The 18809-nt window shown below is 43.9% G+C and overlaps 2 protein-coding genes across 5 annotated transcripts in view; one reads left to right on the top strand and one right to left on the bottom strand.

The window, feature by feature from the left end:
* The window catches only part of LMNB1 (lamin B1), a 63899-nt gene extending 52959 nt beyond the window's left edge, over positions 1 to 10940 (bottom strand). The window contains exon 1 of one of the 4 annotated variants that reach the window (XM_041763091.1): positions 10185 to 10940. In XM_041763091.1, coding sequence (XP_041619025.1) covers positions 10185 to 10543 — 359 coding nt within the window. In that variant the 5' untranslated portion in view covers positions 10544 to 10940. The other 3 variants (XM_041763096.1, XM_041763095.1, XM_041763092.1) reach the window with 3 other exon arrangements.
* Positions 10941 to 16276: 5336 nt separating this feature from the next.
* Positions 16277 to 16528, top strand: LOC121495247 (cytochrome c oxidase subunit NDUFA4-like). Its single transcript, XM_041762490.1, has one exon. It carries the CDS (start codon positions 16277 to 16279, stop codon positions 16526 to 16528), a length of 252 nt encoding a protein of 83 aa, XP_041618424.1.
* Positions 16529 to 18809: the final 2281 nt, after the last annotated feature.

Here is an 18809-nt window from a genome sequence, read left to right on the forward strand (position 1 = left end):
GTCTCTCATGAATAAATAAATAAAATCCTTAAAAGATAATAAGTTAACCAAAAGAAAAAACCTGTTATACTGTCAGCAAAAGAGGATAATCGTGGTGCTGTAACGGTCTCTGGGAAATTGGTAGATACACAGTTACTATGAAGTATACACCCTTGAACATAGTAAGCTAAGTGACCAATAATGTTATCAATGTATCTTTAAAATGTGTTAAATGATAGCACAGTACACTTACTGACATGTAAAGATATTCGCAAAATAATGCTGCACAAAAAAGGTACTTATCGAGACTGATTTTGTTAAAATAAAGAACCATTTTTTGTTAATAATTTGGATATTAACAGAAAAACTTCAGAGCTTTTTATGGAACAAAGGTGATTTTTTATTTTCCTCTTGGTGCTCACCTGTATTTTCTAATTTTCCATAACAAATGTAATAATTTTGTGTAATAAAAAAACTTTAATTCCCCAAATGTAACAGTCAGCAGACAATCCTCTTAGCACAGAAATACAGTGAAAAAAAGAAGTCAAAAAACCCTGATTAGGAAACTCCCTTAGAAAAATAAATAAATAAGTAAATAAATTTTTTTAAAAAAAAGGAAACTTCCTTAGATCCCAAGTAACTAAGAACTTCGGTTAGGCTCCCATGACTCGATGCCTCAGCCTCAATCTATTTGTGAATGAAACAGACCTACACTTCTATAAAATCTAAAGATCTCTAACTCGGACATACCAGAGGTGATTCACCCCGACAAATTAAAGACAAACATTAACAGATTGTGTAGAGGAGGGGGAAAAAAAGCATCAGCAACATATTTTTATAGTGCTTTATCTTTCATTCTGTTTACTTTCTTGAATCTGGGTACACTAAAGATTATCTAGTTGAAGGGATTAAACCTAGGGATTAAATCCCAACAACTCCAAAAGATATCTTGCTCTACCAAACATCCTTTGAAAGCACAGGAAGGAAGTGTTATGACAGTTTAATTACTTAGGATTTGCTTCCTAAACTTTAACACCAATTCTAGGTGTTTCATCCTTCCATCTATTCCCCTGAAAGTTAATTTTAAAATGCAGTTTTACAGCTCTTGTATTAAGGCCAGGGTGTTACTGTCAACTTGCTTCTACCAGAGCAAAATAAGGACATAAAAGACCAAGTAACACATGTGATGAAGGTTTCTGTTTTTCAACTCATCATTCTACATACAAAGAACATTCCCTAAAGCAGATTAGCATTTATTATTTTAAGTTTGAAACCTAAACATGAATGTTAAAACAACCTTGCAGATGTTGTTTACCCTATCTATATACACATTTCTTAAATTTCATTCTATCAGTAACTAAAACATATAGAAAACCAACAAAGGAAGCATATACATATGTACTAAGTCCAAATATATAGTAAATTCCAACACCCTTCCCTACTAGGAAAGTAATAGGAAAAATTATTTTAGCATATCTATATTTCATTACTCTTTAAAATTGCTAAAACTTTAGCAACTTTCATTGCTAAATATTTCCTTGTTAAATATAATATAGCTAAAATATTAGCAATATTTTATCCAAATACTGCTGGATAAAAATTCATCATTATATAATACAAATAAATAACAAGCTAATAAAAATGGTGTAAGTTTCTTAATTCTTCCTGAAATTCAGAAAACTGCCACTCCCTCCTTATCCCAATTATACAGATGAGGAAACGTGGACTCAAAGAATTAAAGTACCAGCCCCCAGGCAGCCTGGGTGGCTCAGCAGGTTTAGCGCCGCTTTCAGCCCGAGGCCTGATCCTGGAGACCCCGGATTGAGTCCCACACCAGGCTCCCTGCATGGAGCCTGCTTCTCCCTCTGCCTGGGTCTCTGCCTCTCTCTCTCTCTGTGTCTCTCATGAATAAATAAATAAATAAAATCTTTTAAAAAAATAAATAAAGTACCAGCCCCAAGTCACAAAAAGTAGGAAGCTGCAACTTCATGTAGTAATCTTGCTTGATACTATCCAATCTCATGCTATTGTGATTCAGTGTCCGAACTATGTTAACATCGCTAATGTACCGGTATGCACTTTTTTATTTTTTTTCAGTATGCACTTTTTAATGAAAACATACAAATCCAAATTTTCCATTAGAAGTTTCCTTACTAAAGTAATAGCAAAACAAAATCAAAAGAATGTTATTTTCCCCAAAGGTTTAATCCCTCAATCTCAAATCCATCTTCCTCAAAGCAATGGTGCTTGGGAATAGTGACATTCTACAAACCTTCAGGAAAATATATACCATGAAGAAACACAATATTACAGTGTTAGGACAAAAAAGAAACTTTTATTAAACTGTATTTAAAAAGAAGCACCATTTATTTTGAAAAGGCAAGAAATTACACTTTAAATCATTAAATTTTTTAACTTGAGATTAATTTTTTATTATCTCAAAGATTACTCTGAAAACACCCGCTTTGAGGCCTAATACTGTAAAACATTAAGCTGTTTCATGGGACAGCCTATTTAAGTTTTTTTAAATGAAGAGACAGTAAAATTGGCTCAGCATCTTAAATAATCCTTCAGCACCCATTATATTTGTTATATACCAGTTAGCTCCCATCACAACTTTCCTAATTCATAACTCAAAAAAGAGAAACTTTACTACAGTTAATTTTGCTCCTTTTCAAGCTTTAATAGCTACCACAAAACATATGAGGAATATAAGACAACTTTAGACCTGATGAATCCAGTGAAATTAATAAAAAGCAGTCAATTTAAAAACACAAATCCAGGGACACCTGGGTGGCTCAATGGTTTACCACCTGCCTTTTTGGCCCAGGGCATGATCCTGGAGTCTGGGATCGAGTCCCACACCCTGTGTGGAGCCTGCTTCTCTCTCTCCTTGTGTCTCTCATGAATAAATAAATAACCTTAAAAAAAAACAAAAAAAAAAGGCACAAATCCAGTGACACCTGGGTGGCTCAATGAGTTGTGCATCAGCTTTTGGTTTTGGCTAAGGTCATGAGCTGAGGGTCATGGGATTAAGCTCTCCTCTTCCCCCCCCTTCCAACCACTCCCACTCACATGTCCTCTAAAATATACAAATAAAATCTTTAAAAACAAAAACATAAACCCATACTCCCTTATATGCACTTTCAGAGTTTCTAAAACCCAAAATTTTGATTAATTCAATTGATGACAAAACTTGACCTAAATGGACATGAGGCTATTTTTAGTTGTCTTTCTCCACTTACTCTATTAATATCTTTCCTTGCAGAAATATGTTTCACAATGGAGTGCTTAGCTATCCCCTGGACCCCAATGGGGGTATCCTATATACAGTACATGCATATTACCTTCTTAAAACTCAAAGTGTTTTTACTTCTAGAACATATCTGGCCTTAAAGGTTTTACACACAAAAAACTGTGGACCTGCATCATGGAAGGAAAAAAAAAATATGCATCCACAAAATCAATCACTGGTCAATGACCAACAAATTTAATTCTCCTATATCTAGCTTCCCTGTAAAATTGGTTAATACTGAAATTCTGAAATGTCAATCTTCCTTTTTTGTTTAAAGTGTTGACTGATGGTACTCATCTTCATTCTTAGAAACTCTTCCCCAAAAAACCTTCCAATAAAATATAAGTAGGCTTGAACTGAATCAAAGCAGCTCTATCTTAGATCTGAGATGTTCTCCTGTGAGAGATCAAGCAGATGGAAGCTGTTGTCAAATTCTCTCCAGGAGGACCAAGCATCCCGTAAATGCTTCGGTCTTTGAGGTACATTGTGTGCTGAGGAACCAAAAAGGAACCAAGTAATTTTGGAATCTATAATGTTTTTAAAGATTTTATTTGTTAGACCATAAGCAAGAGCAGGGGCAGTGGGAGGAGGACAGAGGGAGAGAGACAAGCAGACTCCGCTTGAAAAGGGATTCGCCGGGTGGGGCGTGGTGGGGCAGGGCGGCTCAATCCCAGGACCTCAGGATCATGATCTGAACTGAGGGCAGACACTTAACCAAATGAGTTACCCAGGCACCCTTGAAATCTAGAATTTTCTTAATCTACCTACATGATACACTAATTATTAGGAGTCTAAATAAAAAATTAGATAATTACTCTTAAATAAGAAGAGCTAAATGGACCCAAATAGGCAAAAAAAATTTCCTTTTCATCTCACCAATCATACTTCAATTATTGCTCAAAATTAAATGGTTTCCAAGACTTTCAAAAAGATTGCTACATATAGACATTAGCCACCCCACTACACCCTAATAAAAAGATAATTAAATATGCCGCATAAAATAAAACCATAGCACTAAAGTGAACTGGGAAGGAATCATTAGCAGACATTACAACAAATTTCTATAGGTGAAACATATATAAAAGTATGTATCACAAAACATGCACAGAAGGACTACAGGGGAAAGTGAGGAAGACTCAAAATGGGGGCATTAGCTTGTAGAACAGCTTTGTACCTGATCCTCCTCAGCATCCATTACTCTAACTGCAGGTTTTCCAACAAGTTAGCCAATAGTACATCCCAATCACACATAAAGAGGTCCTAATTTGCTCTTCCATTAGAAAATGCAGGGAAGGAACTATCTGATGGCTAAAGCAGTAATGTTCAACCATTCATTTGTAAATATTGACAACCAAGACCACACAGAAGTCATTTGCAAGAAAACAAGCCAAACAAAAGGAACGAGTGAGTAGGGAGGGAAAAAGATAAACCAGTGAACAGAAAAGAATTTTTAAATAACCCTAAGTAGGGCAGTCCTAGTGGCTCAGTGGTTTGGCGCCGCCTTCAGTCCAGAGTCTGATCCTGGAGACCAAGGATGAGTCCCACGTCAGGCTCCCTGCATGGCGCCTATTCCTCCCTCTTCCTGTGTCTCTCTGCCTCTCTCTCTCATGAATAAATAAAATTTTAAAAATAAAATAGGGATCCCTGGGTGGCGCAGCGGTTTGGCACCTGCCTTTGGCCCAGGGCATGATCCTGGAGACCCTGGATCGAATCCCACATCGGGCTCCTGGTGCATGGAGCCTGCTTCTCCCTCCGCCTGTGTCTCTGCCTCTCTCTCTCTGTGACTATCATAAATAAATAAATAAATAAATAAATAAAATAAATAAAAAATAAAAAATAAAAATAAAATAAAATAGGGATCCCTGGGTGGCGCAGCGGTTTGGCGCCTGCCTTTGGCCCAGGGCGCGATCCTGGAGACCCAGGATCGAATCCCACATCAGGCTCCCAGTGCATGGAGCCTGCTTCTCCCTCTGCCTGTGTTTCTGCCTCTCTCTCTCTCTCTCTCTCTGTGCGACTATCATAAATAAAAAAATTTAAAATAAAATAAAATAAACTGATAAAATAACCCTAAGTATTATCCTTTGACAGATTAAAGAATGCATCCTTAAAACAGAAACAAAGTGAAGGGATGAATACACCCATACAAAAAGACTTCTTGGAATTAAAAGTATGACCTCAATCTTTACAATGTCACTATTGAGCTACAAAAGAGTCAAATTTATGAGAACTTAAATTTTGTTGTTGTTGTTGTTGAGACAAAAGTGTTTAACATATTAACCACAGAACAAAGAAAACAGAGCACAGAAAAGCAGGGAATAAAGTAGGTTTCCCAGAGCGAAGTAAAGATCAAGACTTTAAATAGAAAGAAACCACTTATAACAGTAAAGATGCATAACAGAAATATCCATTCCTAGGCTTACCACCACACAATTTCAGAAAACCAGGATAAAAGAAAATTCAAAGCCTACTACACAGAGGAAAAGCAAAAGTAATTACCAAAAGAAAATATCTGACTGGCATCAGACAGACACTACAACTCTGGACTCTACATGACAATGGAGCAATATATTCCCAAGTTCTGAGGAAAAGATGTTGAACCAGTATTCTATACCTAATCCAACTATCAATCAAGCATGAAACAAAACAAAGGTATTTTCAGACACAGAGGACTCAAAGTTCACATCCTGCCAACTTTTCTGAGTAAGTTACCTAAGGATGTTCTCCAACAAAATGAGGCAAGACATCAAGGAAAGGAAAATATGTAATCTGGGAGGAAATTGGGTCTAAGGTCCACTAGGAGGATATCAAGTGTACAGTATGTCCTAAGAGCAGAAAGAGCATCTGTCTTTGGCTCAGGTCACAATCTCAAAATCTCGGGATTGAGTCCCACATTGGGCTCCCTCCAGGGAGCCTACTTCTCCCTCTGTGTCTCTCATGAATAAATAAATAAAATCTTCATGTAAAAAAAAAAAAAAAGTCTTGTCCGTCAACAAGAAAAGTGAAAGGCCAGTTAGGGACAAAACTGTACCAGAAACATCAGGATTGGGGCAGCGGGATGGCTTAGTCAGTTGGCTTAGTCAGTTAAGTGTTTGACTTTGGCTCAGGTCCTGATCCCAAGCTCCACACTCAGTGGGGAGTCTGCTTGTCCCTCAGCCCCTCTCCCCCCATGCATGTGTACTCTCTCTCTCTCTCAAATACCTGGATAAAATCTTTAAAGGTTTTTTTTAATATCAGGGTTGAAACCTCAAAGTAAAACACGGCATGTTTTGAGCAACTGGTGGCATGTTAGAAAGAAAATATATCTGATGCTGATGAAAGGTATACACAGATTTTAAAAATATATTTTTAATCCCAGCACACTACAAGATATCTCAGGATATTATCTTCAAGTATCAATCCCTAAGCAGGCCTTCCTTAACTACACCACCCCTTCATCTTCCTTTATTAAACATTTATTATTTTAGAGAGACAGCTCATGCATGTGCATCAGAGAAGCAAAGGGAGAAGGAAAAAGAGACCCAAGCCGACTCTGCACAGGGCAGGGCTGGATCTCAGTACTGGGAGATCACAACCTGAGCTGAAATCAAGAGTCAAATGCTTGTGACACGTGGGTGGCTCAGTGGTTGAGCATCTGCCTTCAGCTCAGGGCATGATCCCAGGGTCCTGGAATCAAGTCCCCCATTGGGCTCCCCACCACCACCCCCTGCAGGGAGCCTGTTTCCCCCTCTGCCTGTGTCTCTGCCTCTGTGTCTCTCATGAATAAATAAAACCTTAAAAAAAAAAAAGAGTCCCCCCCCCAAAAAAAAGAGTCAGATGCTTAATCCACTGCACACCCAGGTGCCACACTATGCTTTATTTTTATTCCTCTAGCATCTGTTATTACCTAATATTATACCAGGTACATTACTTTATTGATTCTAACACATATTCTTCACTTTTTAAAAAAATTTACTTATTTGAAAGATAGCACATGCGCAAGTTGGGGTAGGAACAGAGGGAGAGAGAGGAGGGGAACAGAGGGAGAGAGAGGAGGGAAGCAGACTCCCCACTTGATCTAAGAACCCTGAGATCACAATCTAAGCCAAAACCAAGAGTCGGATGCTTAACCGAATAGCCACACAGACACCCCTATTCTTCACCTTTTAATCTTACTGAAACTAGCATGCACCTTACAATCCATACATAGCATTTTCTCCACTTTAACTGACAAAAAGACACACATTACTGTGTAAGTTTAAAGCATACAGCATGATGCTTTGATTTACATATACCCTGAAATGATTAACACAATAGGTTCAGCTAACATTCATCTCCTCACATAGATACAAAAAGAAGGGACACCTGGGTAGCTCAGTGGTTGAGCATCTATCTGCCTTTGGCTTAGGGCATGATCCCAGATTCCCAGGTTCAAGTCTCTTGTCTGGCTCCTTGCATGGAGCCTGCTTCTCTTCCCTCTACCTGTGTCTCTGCCTCTGTCTGTCTTTCTCTCTGTGTGTCTCTCATGAATCAATAAAATCTTTAAAAAAAAAAAAAAAATACAAAAAGAAAAAAAAGGGTGGGAAATTCTTGTGATGAGAACTATTAAGACTTAGCTTCTTAAGTTTCCTATATATTGTATGACATGATGACCTACAGACATCATGCTGTATACTACATCCCTAGTACTTATTTATTATATAACACTGAGTATGTTTTGACTCTCTTCTCTTCCTCCTCCACATCCATACATACCATTTTATAACTACAGTCAGCCAGGTGGCAGTCTTGTTACTATGTGAAAAATCTTCAGTAGTTAACTTTTGGAAAGATTATAAAAGCATAAGCACCAAAATGCTTCAGATTAGATGAAACAGGACCTTTATTTGTTTGCTGGGTATCACTCCTACTGTACTCAGCAACATAAGGTCAGTAATTTATTTCTTTAAAAATCTCTGTAGTCTCTGGAGTGCCTCAGTGGCTCAGTGAGCTAAGCATCTGCCTTTAGCTCAAATCATGGCCTAGGGTCCTGGATCGAGCCCTACCATCAGCAGGAAATCTGCTTCTCCGTCTAACTCTGCCCCTCTGCCCGCCTCCCCCCCCCTCACCGCCCCCCCCCCCCCCGGCTCATTTTCTCTCCCTCAATCTCTCTTCTCTGCTCGTTCTCTCTTAAAGAAATAAAATCTTCAAAAAAAAATTTTTTTTGTAGTCTCTGCACATACAACAGAGACTGGCACATAACATAAATAGTGTCACATTTTAACACCTCTGAAACAGAAACGCGTCCAACGGGATGGATCCTACACAGTTGGTTCTAATGTTTTTTTCTTAGTAGTACATACAGTAATGGCAAGTCATTACAAGCAATGGCATCTAGGATTTGAAAACATTCAATAACAAAAACATTGAAGAAATTCGGGACAAAAAAATTAACAAATTGGGCAGTGCTGTGAGAGAAAGGATCCATTTCAAAAGATGACCTCAAAGCTCAGTAAATTCAAGAAAAAGAAAAATAAGCTTTTATCGAGTTAGGGAACTAAACATCCAAATAAATAAGAAAAAGAGTGAAACACAATTGCCTTTTGGAAACAGGAGAGTGTCACCCGTCTGTCATATAACCAAGTCTACAATTATTTTTTTTACCAAGTGCACTTATTTTTCATGATCCATGTTTTCAAATACTAATAAGGCAGGGAAGGAAAGACGCACACATACGAAAGTCACAGAGATTGAGACCGGGACATTCACACAGATACAGACAGAAAGACATTCGTGGGCAAACAGAGTCAAAATCAAGAGCCAAGCAACTCCAGAAATTCCAACGGACGATAAAGGATGGAGACCATGGGTTCTGGAAGCAATTTCAGCAAATACCTAACGCATGACATCAACGCTAGCAGCCTACCGATCAGAATTACGCCATTTTGCTCAGCGGAAAGTCACGGTGGCGGTGGCCTCCGCAGAGGCTTGCAAGTTGATCCCGGCGCCCCGGACCGAAAACTCAGACCCCCTTAGGGGAAGTAATCACAAGCTCAAAATAGCCCCAGCACTTCGCATCCACACGACAACCCTTTCACCAGCCCTGGCCTGTCATTAGTCACGAAAACAGACGTGGGGGCTGAAAGGGTCTCTCCAGAACCAGAGAGACCAACCGACTACGTTAAGGGAGTGCAAAGGCTCGGGGAGGAGACTGCTGCCGGGGGGTGGGCAGGCCGCGGGTCCGGGGACCGCAGCCACGACGCGCACCAACCCAGCTCGGGTCGTGGGGTCCAGAGGAGCACCCGGGGGACCCGTGCCTGACGTCCCGGAGGGAAAGGACACCCCTCCCCAGGGAATGCTCAAGAGCTTAAACACCCAACTTACCCTGGGCGGGCAGACAGTTCAGACCCCGCCCTCCCTCCCCGCCCAAGACAGGCGTAGAAAGATGGCAAAATGTCACAGGGCCCAGACTGAGCGCGCAAAAGCCGGACCCACCCCCGGGAGACCGGGACGCCGGAGGCAGGTCCCTCCCCTTCCTCTCTCCGCCCGCGCACAGCTCATTCATTCTCGAGGCGGGCAGCCCGTCTTCCCGGCCGGCGATCCCGGCCCCGCAACCCCGCCAGCCGCTTTGTCTCGGGCCTGGCCGGAAGCCGGAGCGCGCATCCGAGCGCGCGCCCAGGCTCCGCCGGCCCGCACCGGGGCTCGCCGGGCCTCCCCGCCGGAGAGCCAGCCCCTCTCGGTCTCGGTCTCGGGGTGCGCGCCTCGCCCGGTCCCGCCGCGTGGCCGGGGGACAGAAACGTGCCCCCGGGCCACGGCGTCGCTGGCATTCGAGCCCCCTCCGCGCCCCCGCGCCCCCGCGCGCCCGCGCGCCCGCGCCCCGCCAGGAGACCCTCGATTCTCCGTCCCATCCCCCCGCCCCTGGCCGGGCTCCCGCGGCCGCCGGGCCAGCACTCACTTGAGCACCAGCTGGTCGTGCTCGGCTTTGAACTTGCCCAGCTCGATCTGCAGCTTGGCGCGCTCGCGGGCCGTGTCGTCGAGCGCGCGGCGCGCGTCGGCCAGCTCCGTCTCGTACAGCGCCTTGAGGCCGGTGAGCTCGCGGCCGCGCACCTCCTCGCGCTCCGTCACCTGCAGCTGCAGCGCGCTGTTCTCCGTCTCCAGGCTGCGCACCTTGTCGATGTACACCGCCAGCCGGTCGTTGAGCTCGCGCAGCTCCTCCTTCTCCTGGAGCCGCGACAGCCGCGTGGGGCTCAGCGGCGTCGCAGGGGCGCTGGCGCGGCTGCCCGACCGCGGCGGCACGGGGGTCGCGGTCGCCATGGCGGGCGGGCGGGCGGGCGGGCGGAGCGGAGCGGGGAGGGGCTGCGGACGGCGAGGCGGCGACCGAAGGCACGGACCGACGACCCGCGCCCCCCCGGGAGAAGCACCTGGGTCGGCGGGAGCCGGGTCACAGCACAAAGGGCGAGCGGGGAAGGCTGCCAACCAGCCAGTCGCAAAATGCCCTTTGTAAGAAACACGCACACGCACTCACACCCGCGCGCGGGAAGGTTCGGGCGAGGGTGACCGGGAGCGCCGAGCAGGGTCCGCGCGCCGCCGCCGCCGCCGAGTCTCCCGCCCGCAGCACTTTGTTTCCTCTCTGGAGGCGCGGAGCGGCGGGCGGGGGGGGAGGCGGGGGGAGGGAGGAGGGCGGCGGGGGGCGGAGGTGGCGCGGGCAGTGGCGCCGCACTCTCCAACATGGCGGGCGCGCGCCGGGGCCCACGTGACTGCCGCCGGCCAATGGGGAGCGGGCGGCGCGCTCCGGGGCCCGGGGGCCGGGCCTCTCGATTCAAATTCGGGGCCTCGGGCAACCGTCGGCCTGGCGCGCGGGGCGGGGCGGGGCGGGGCTGGGGAAGGGCTCAGGGCGGCCGAGTGGGGCGCCCGGGACAGCTCGCCCGGCGGCCAGGCCCCCCCCCCCGCCCCGACAAGGGCCCCCCGGAGGGGGCCGGGCCTGCGGGTGGCGGGAAGGAGCCCCGAGGCTTTCCGGGGCGGGTCCGCGCCGCCGCCCACACCCAGCGGTTCAGGGAAATTCAAACGTCAACGGCCCCTAACAGCCACACGCGGAACTCGGGGAGGCCGGCGGCGGCCGCGGGCGCTGTAAGCTTCTCCCCGCCCGGCTCCGAACGGCCCCGAGGCCCGGCCGCCGCAGTTACGTAATGGGTTGCGGTGCACGAGCTTGGGAGCCGCCGGCGCCCGGGCCACAGGCAAACCTTCCCCTCCCGGAGGCGGGACGGTGCCGCGCACACCTGCCGCCTCGCCTCCCCGTGCGGTCCGCCTCTGCCTGCGCGTCTTGAGGCGACCAAGCCCCCAGAGAAGCCAGAAGCCCGGACTTGAGTCACGGGGACAGTAACTAGCCCAAGCTGCTAATTGTCTTGCTTCACTAAAATCCATCAGTGCATCGCAATCTAAACTTGCGGGGCCCCTGGGTGACCCGTGGTTGAGCGCCTGCCTTCAGCTCAGGTCACGACTGGGGGTCCTGGGGTGGAGGCCAGCATCAGATTCCCCGCAGGGGGCTGCTGCTTCGCCCTCTGCCTGTGTCTCTGCCTCTCTCTGTGTCTCATGATTAAGTAAAATATTTTTTAAAAATTTTAGACTTCTGCAAATTCAAGTAGAAATGGACTTTTGCTGAAAAAGGGAATCTCCTGGGGCTCCTGGGTGGCTCAGTGGTTGAGCGTGTGCCTTGGGCTCAGGTCATGATCCTGGAGTCCAGTCCCATGTCAGGCTCCTGGTGGGGAACCTGTTCCTCCCTGTATGTCTCTGCCTCTCTCTCTCTCTCTCTCTCTCTCTCTCTCTCATAAATAAATCTTTAAAAAAAAGAAAAAAGGGATCTCCTAAAATGTCATTGACAGCTGGTTCTAATGGAATGTCCCTTAATCCCTTTGAAAAGTTTTCACTTTCAGGCTAAGGTTTGTTGGAATTTGCTGGTCCCTGCCCTGGGCTTTTGGTGGGTTATCCATCCGCACACGGCCGCTCTGTGGTGTGGGAACTGTGTTGTTTCCCTTTGAAGATTTGCCCATTTAATAGAGGAATGTCCTTAAGGCTGCCCAGGAGGAACAGGACTGCGTTTGAACCCAGTTTCAGTTGACTCCAGAGCCGCGCCCTTAACTATATAACCTAAAAGGCCATGTCATAATCTAGTAGGAACCCATCTGTAGAATAATGACAGGTTAGCTTCCTTAATAATGGTAGAAAGGAAGACCGGAGTGTTCTTTAAATATTAATCAAGTTCTGTGCATGAGAATTAGTGAAGGGCATCAGGCTGCATGGCACCCTGGGCGGGATTTCTGGACACCCTGAGTGATGAGGCTCTCCTTATGAAGGGTTCCACTTCTTGCCCTGTTATCTACAGTACCTGGCTGAGAAGGAGCTGAAAACTTTCTATTTTGAAGTAGGTGTTAGTTTAAAAGTGAATATTCAGAAAGTTTGAATAACTTAAGAGGGTCTCAAAAATCCAAATTACTGATGAAGAAATGAGACCTCAGGAGGATAGCGCTGGATCATAAACCCACCTCATGCAGGCCCTTTCTACACGGATAATTTGGTTTTTATGCCATGGTCCACTTTGCCTCAGTCTTTTAAAAAATGTGCAGTATTTTTTAAAGTATTTTCCTTCCACTTTTGAAGTTTTAAAACCGGATGTGAAGTGATTTCAAGTATGATTCTTGTTACTCTCAAGCCCATGAATCTTGACAGAATCCCTCAATTCCAGATTCTGTTTAGGAAATTCAGGTTATGTCCTCTTAGCTGAAACAAATTCATTGGAATCAGACAGTCAAGAATTTGCTATTGCTAGCTGCATAACTATGGGAGTTAGTTATTCTTTGGTTTTCTCATAGGAAAATGTGGATGATTCCTACCTTGTAAAGATTAAATCTTAAACATATACTATGGGATAACAAGTAATTTTTTTTAAGATTTTATTTATTTATTTGAGAGTGAGAGTGGAAAAAGAGGACATAAGCTCATCAGCAGAAGGGAAGGGCAAAGGGAGAGGGAGAAGCAGACTCTCGCTGTGCAGGGAGCTCAGTCCTGGGACTCCATGATTATGACCTGAGCCCAAAGCAGATAGTTAACCAACTAAGCCACCCAGGCTCCCCTAGTAATTCTTCCCAGTAGTAGTTCTGTGTCTCCAATCAAAAGCAATTTTTAAAAATGAGGGGAAAATGGAAAATCTCTTAGCCATAAAGTTAGGCAATCATGTAAATGTTCAGTCAGGTACTTGACTAAATGTACACTTCCCTTATTCTCTTGCCTGTTCCCATGCCTAACCCTGTACCTGGAGTATTTTCTCCCTCCTCTTTCATTGTAAGTTTGTCCAGCACTCTTCATTCAAATAATTCCTGTAATCCCATCACCGCCAGTATTTTCCCCCAATTAATCAAGAGATGTAACAAACACTATGTAAGTTTGGTGACGGTGCATCTTCACTTATGAGAACAAGCATGATTTCAAATATACTGCCCTGTTTTCCCTATAAACCTTCAGTTTCTTGTCAGGGCACATGTTCTGATTATTGGTTAGGCCATATGTATATCCCCACCAAGCCTCAACTTGCCATGACTTTATTTCCCTCTTCAATACTCCTCCGACTTCAATAGTCTTCCCACAGCACAGAACTACTTCATAACATAGAGACAATTTATTTGACATTTGTCCTACATTCTGTATATCTTTTGGATCTAAGAAAAATACAGGATACCTATCATACCAGGAAAGAAGAAGCTCAGACTAGAATAAGGATGGGGAGACAGGAAGAAGGGAAGGAGATACTGAAAGCTTGCAGTAACCCACTTTTGTCCCAGGAGAGAGGAGTGACAGCTGGCAGAGAGCTGAGCATACAGTGCAAACATGTGGGCTAGCTAGGGGCTGAAGTAAAAAATGGAGAAAAACATTGTTAAATAGTATCTCCTCATTATATGATTGCTGAATAAATGCAAGAAGAAATAAATTACTACATGGTCTTCTACTAGGCCACATTGTTTCTGTTTAATACACTTTACAAAGTTAATACTGTTTCCAGTTATGTAAGCATAATAATAAATCACGTTTCAGATGGTGGAATGACCGTCCAAAATCCTTTCAAGCTCTGATTTTTTATTATTGTGTTTTAAAAAGAGCCAGAGTTTTAAAGGTGTCTTTATCGTCTTCAATAGCATTTGTTCCCTTAGCAAAGCTCCATGAAATTTACAAACTGCTCAAAGTTGTTTTCCAAATTGCTTGTTAAGATCTAGATATTTGGCAAAAGTAGGATTGGTAGAGTTCTTTTAACCTAGTGATTCCATCTTAGTGATAATTTAGGATTTAGTTGAAAAGAGAAACCAATTTGCATTCTTGCAGTTCAGTTTTATCTTATGCCCAAATATGGCCATAGTGCTACTTTATGTATAAAGGTTATCTTTAAAGCATTTTTTAAAGATTTCCTTTTTATTTGAGAGAGAGAGAGCAAGCAATCACACAGAGGGAGAGGGAGAAGCAGACTCCCCACTCAGCAGGGAGCCAGATGGGGGGGCTGATCCCCAGGACCCTGAGATCATGACCCAAGCAGAAGGCAGATGCTTAACCCACTGAGCCACCCAGATGCCCCTTTAAAGCATTTTTTAAACTAGTATTCATGCATCTGGTTTTTAATAGGCTTTTTTTTTAAATCCTACCAAGGTACTCCCCTTCACCCTATATTCTGCATCTTTACGGTTAAAATGGTAAAAATATGAAAAACTGGAGAAAGTGTAAGGTTTATTTATGCATAGTTCAGCTATTTCTATTCTAATTGGAACTGACCCTGCTCAAAAGTTAAGGGCTTTCCTTTTTCATGATCAAGGCTTTTGTCTTTGATGGATGATTTTATCCCCACCCAATAATTTTTAAATGTATTCATTTAACTTTAAACTATAGAGGTGAGACATTTCTTACCTAAAATAGCTTTGTTTCCAGCCCCCACAGCTGAGTTTAAGAAAGCAGATGAAAAAGGAAAATACAATATTCACGTAGCTAATGTACTAAAAAGAATGAATTTTCAACCAGATGTCAGGGTGTTCTTTACTACCACAATTTTGGGGTACAATTCTTCTCAGAATGGCATTGTAAAAAACCATTCTCAGTTTTTAAGTTTAATTAAATTGTGATATAGGTATAGGAAAAGACTTGAAAAGAAAGGTAGTCTGACTGAATGAGTCCCCTTCATCCCACCTTCCCATCCCTACCATCACAGCTCCAAACAGAGCCTGCCGAATGGAGAGGGGAGAAGAATTTGCAGAAGTCGCTGTCTCTTGTCCCACCCTGGGCTGAGTTGAGGGGAAGAGTTGAAGATTCAAGAATAGAGGTGGTTTGTGCCTCACAACAAAGTTCCCTGTTGTATTCCATCTTGCTATGGCAGGGTAGAATCCAAGAGCAGCCTTCTCTAGAGCCATGGTATTTAGCAGCCTCAAAAAAAAAAAAAAAAGGCGACAAGGGGTATGGGGAGCAATCATCTTGCTTGAGCCTTCAGCCTTGAACTGAAGCAGTGGCTCTTCATGACTCTCCAGCCCACCAACCTATGCTGCAGATTTTGAGCTTGCTCACCTCCCTATTCACATGAGCCAATTCCTTAAAATAAAATTTTTATCTGTATATACAAAGCCTATTGAATCTATTTCTTAGGAGAATCCTAATACACCTTCCCTATGTCCATAAGAAGGATGTAGAGGAGCTACCAAAAAAGTGCCAACAGAATGAAATGAGTGAGTGGGAGAGGAAAGCTGCAGACTGACCTGGATGAACAGGCCACCTGGGCCATGGTGGAACTGCACACAATTCAGTAGGAACACTGAGGAGAAAAGTTACAGAAGCCAACATACTCCAGAACCACAGGAAGTCATCACATCTAGGAAAAGCCAGTACAGACTAGAGAGAGCAAAACCAAAAGGCAGATGGCTCTCCTTACAGCTGTCAAGAATCTCCCAGGACATGACATTACTTAGTTCCAGGCCTTACAGAAACTTGGTTTTTTCTTCTCCTGCACAAGAGGCCTCTGCCACAATCATGTTACACCAGATCATCAGTCAGGTCAAGAAGCATCAGCACTTGATCCCCCTCTTCATATTTATTGGGGCAAGAGGTACTGGAGCAGCACTGTATGTCTTGCACTTGGCATTGTTCAATCCAGATGTCAGTTGGGATAGGAAGAATAACACAGAACCCTGGAACAAACTGGGTCCCAATGATCAATACAAGTTATACTCAGTGAATGTAGATTATAGCAAACTGAAGAAGAAGGTCCAAACTTCTAAATGAAATGTTTCATTATAAGGCTGCTTAGAATGAAGGTCTTCCAGAAGCCATCTGCACAATTTTCCACTTATCCAGGAATTATTTCCCCCCTAAATGCACAAAATCATGTTGGTGTATTGTATTGGGGTTTACACTGAATAATATCTGAAACTTGGGGAAAAAATAATAATCTCCCAGGACTTAGATTCAGTCTCAGATAGGGCAGTAAGGATGAAAAATCTGAAGGGTATTGAACATCAACATGATGGAAATATAAATCTAAACCAGTCCACACCACTAGGCAATTGCAATGCCCATCACCAGAATGGCCCCTTTCATCACTTCACACACTTTTCTCCACCAGTAAGGTTTTTTCCAACACAAGCTCTCTGCAACAAGGTGGGAAAGCTGGCTTCTGGGCACCACCAGCCTAAATTCTCCTGGTAGCTCACAACATAACAAATCATAGGAAAACGGATTTGCTTGTTCAAGTTGCATACTCAACCCTGAACCAATTACTATGTCCTCTGACTGGCCAGGTGTAGGCCAGAATTGAATTGATAAGCGGGGGTCAGGGAGAGTCAGGAGTCAGGGCAATCTTCACCAAACCACTTGGGATGGGTTCCATAAAGAATGAGGAATGCATCCCAAAAAGTGATGGAGGAATGCCAGACAACCAGAACAGCACGTGTCTACCTCATGCAAGGAGAGTAAGAGAATTAACTGAAACAGTCCTTTTGTCACCAAAAATTCTCCAGATTTGCATATTTTTAAAAATGTTAGAGGTGCAGCCTTTTGGGTGGCTCAGTCTGGTTGAGCAGCCGACTCTTGGTTTTGGCCTGGGTCATGCTCTCAGGGTTGTGGGATTGAGCCACGTATCAGGCTCCATGCTCAGCATGGAATATGCTGGCACAGTCAGTAGAGCATGCAACTCATGATCTTGAGGTTATGAGTTCATGCCCCACATTGGGCATAGAGCTTACTTACATACATTCATATGTAAAGGTAAAATACAAACTCGTAGATTTAGTATACATATTCATCTACTCATTAATCCATGCATTTATGCATCAAACTTGTGGAGGACTTACTACATGTAGAGGTACGTGACCCCTGCTCCTGCTCTGAGGAGCCCAACAGTCCAGTTGTGGAAAGGCAAACATAAATAAATCCTGCCTCAAAGTGCTAGGTACTAAACAGGAGACATGAACAAAGGAGTGCAGGTGCATTGAGAACCAGACAGGCCCCTGTGCAAGGGAGGAAGATACCACTTACAAACAGATGATCTCTGAGCCAGGTTTGGAAGAATTTCAGCCTCCAGGGACTGGAAGATGAATCCAGTACTTTGTGCAGACCTGTAAGTGGCAAACCACAGGCCCCAGGGAGAATTAGAGGGAAACCCCAGATGGAATCCCTAATTTCCTATGGTGTGCTTTTCATTGTAAACCACACTGTGTAGATGGTGCTTTAAACTAAGAATTAGTAGGGTGGTAAAGGAAGCAGATTTTAGCTAACAGTTAACCTCAGGCCCAGCTTACGGTGGTCAAGAAATATGGAAAATTAAGGAAATTGCCATATAATTAAAACAAGTAAATTACTTAAACCCCATTGATGCCTTGCCTAAGGCAAAATGAAGATAGAAAGCCAATTAAGCAGAAAATTTTGTTGAGTAACTCGTGTGTGCAAGGCATTATACTGTATCCTAGAAAAGAAATTTTTTTAAGTGTGAAATGTGAGTTGTTCCCTCAATAAAGGTATTGTGTGTGTAGAAATATACGGGGGCACCTGGATGGCTCAGTTGGTTAAATGTCGGCCTTCAGCTCAGGTCATGATCTCAGGGTCCTGGGATGGAGTTCCACATCACATCAGCCTCTCTCCTCAGCAAGGAATCTGCTTCTCTCTCTCTCTTCCTCTGCCCATCTCCCCATTTGTGCTCTGTCTCTCAAATAAATAAATAAAATCTTAAAAAAAAAAGAAATGAAATATATACACAGAATAAATAAGTAGATGAATCAACCAAGCTATGAATGATGTAGATCCAAAGGAGTGATGTTGATGACAAATCACTGGGGCTGCTAAAATCTGGAGAATGAATAAATCCCCGAAGGCCAGGACAGCATGAGAGGATGCTGTAGAAAAAGAGAACTTGAACTAGACATCAAAGTAGGGGAAGACTTATTTCAGTAAGTGATTTGATTTGCCAAAATATTAGCTTTACACACCAATTTTTCAGGAACAGAACAATTCCTTAAAGTTGGATGGCTCTATATTTTGTATGAAGTACATGTATTTATGAATGTTGAGT

Source organism: Vulpes lagopus, chromosome 7 (genome assembly GCF_018345385.1).
Source record: "Vulpes lagopus strain Blue_001 chromosome 7, ASM1834538v1, whole genome shotgun sequence".
Lineage (NCBI taxonomy): Eukaryota > Metazoa > Chordata > Mammalia > Carnivora > Canidae > Vulpes > Vulpes lagopus.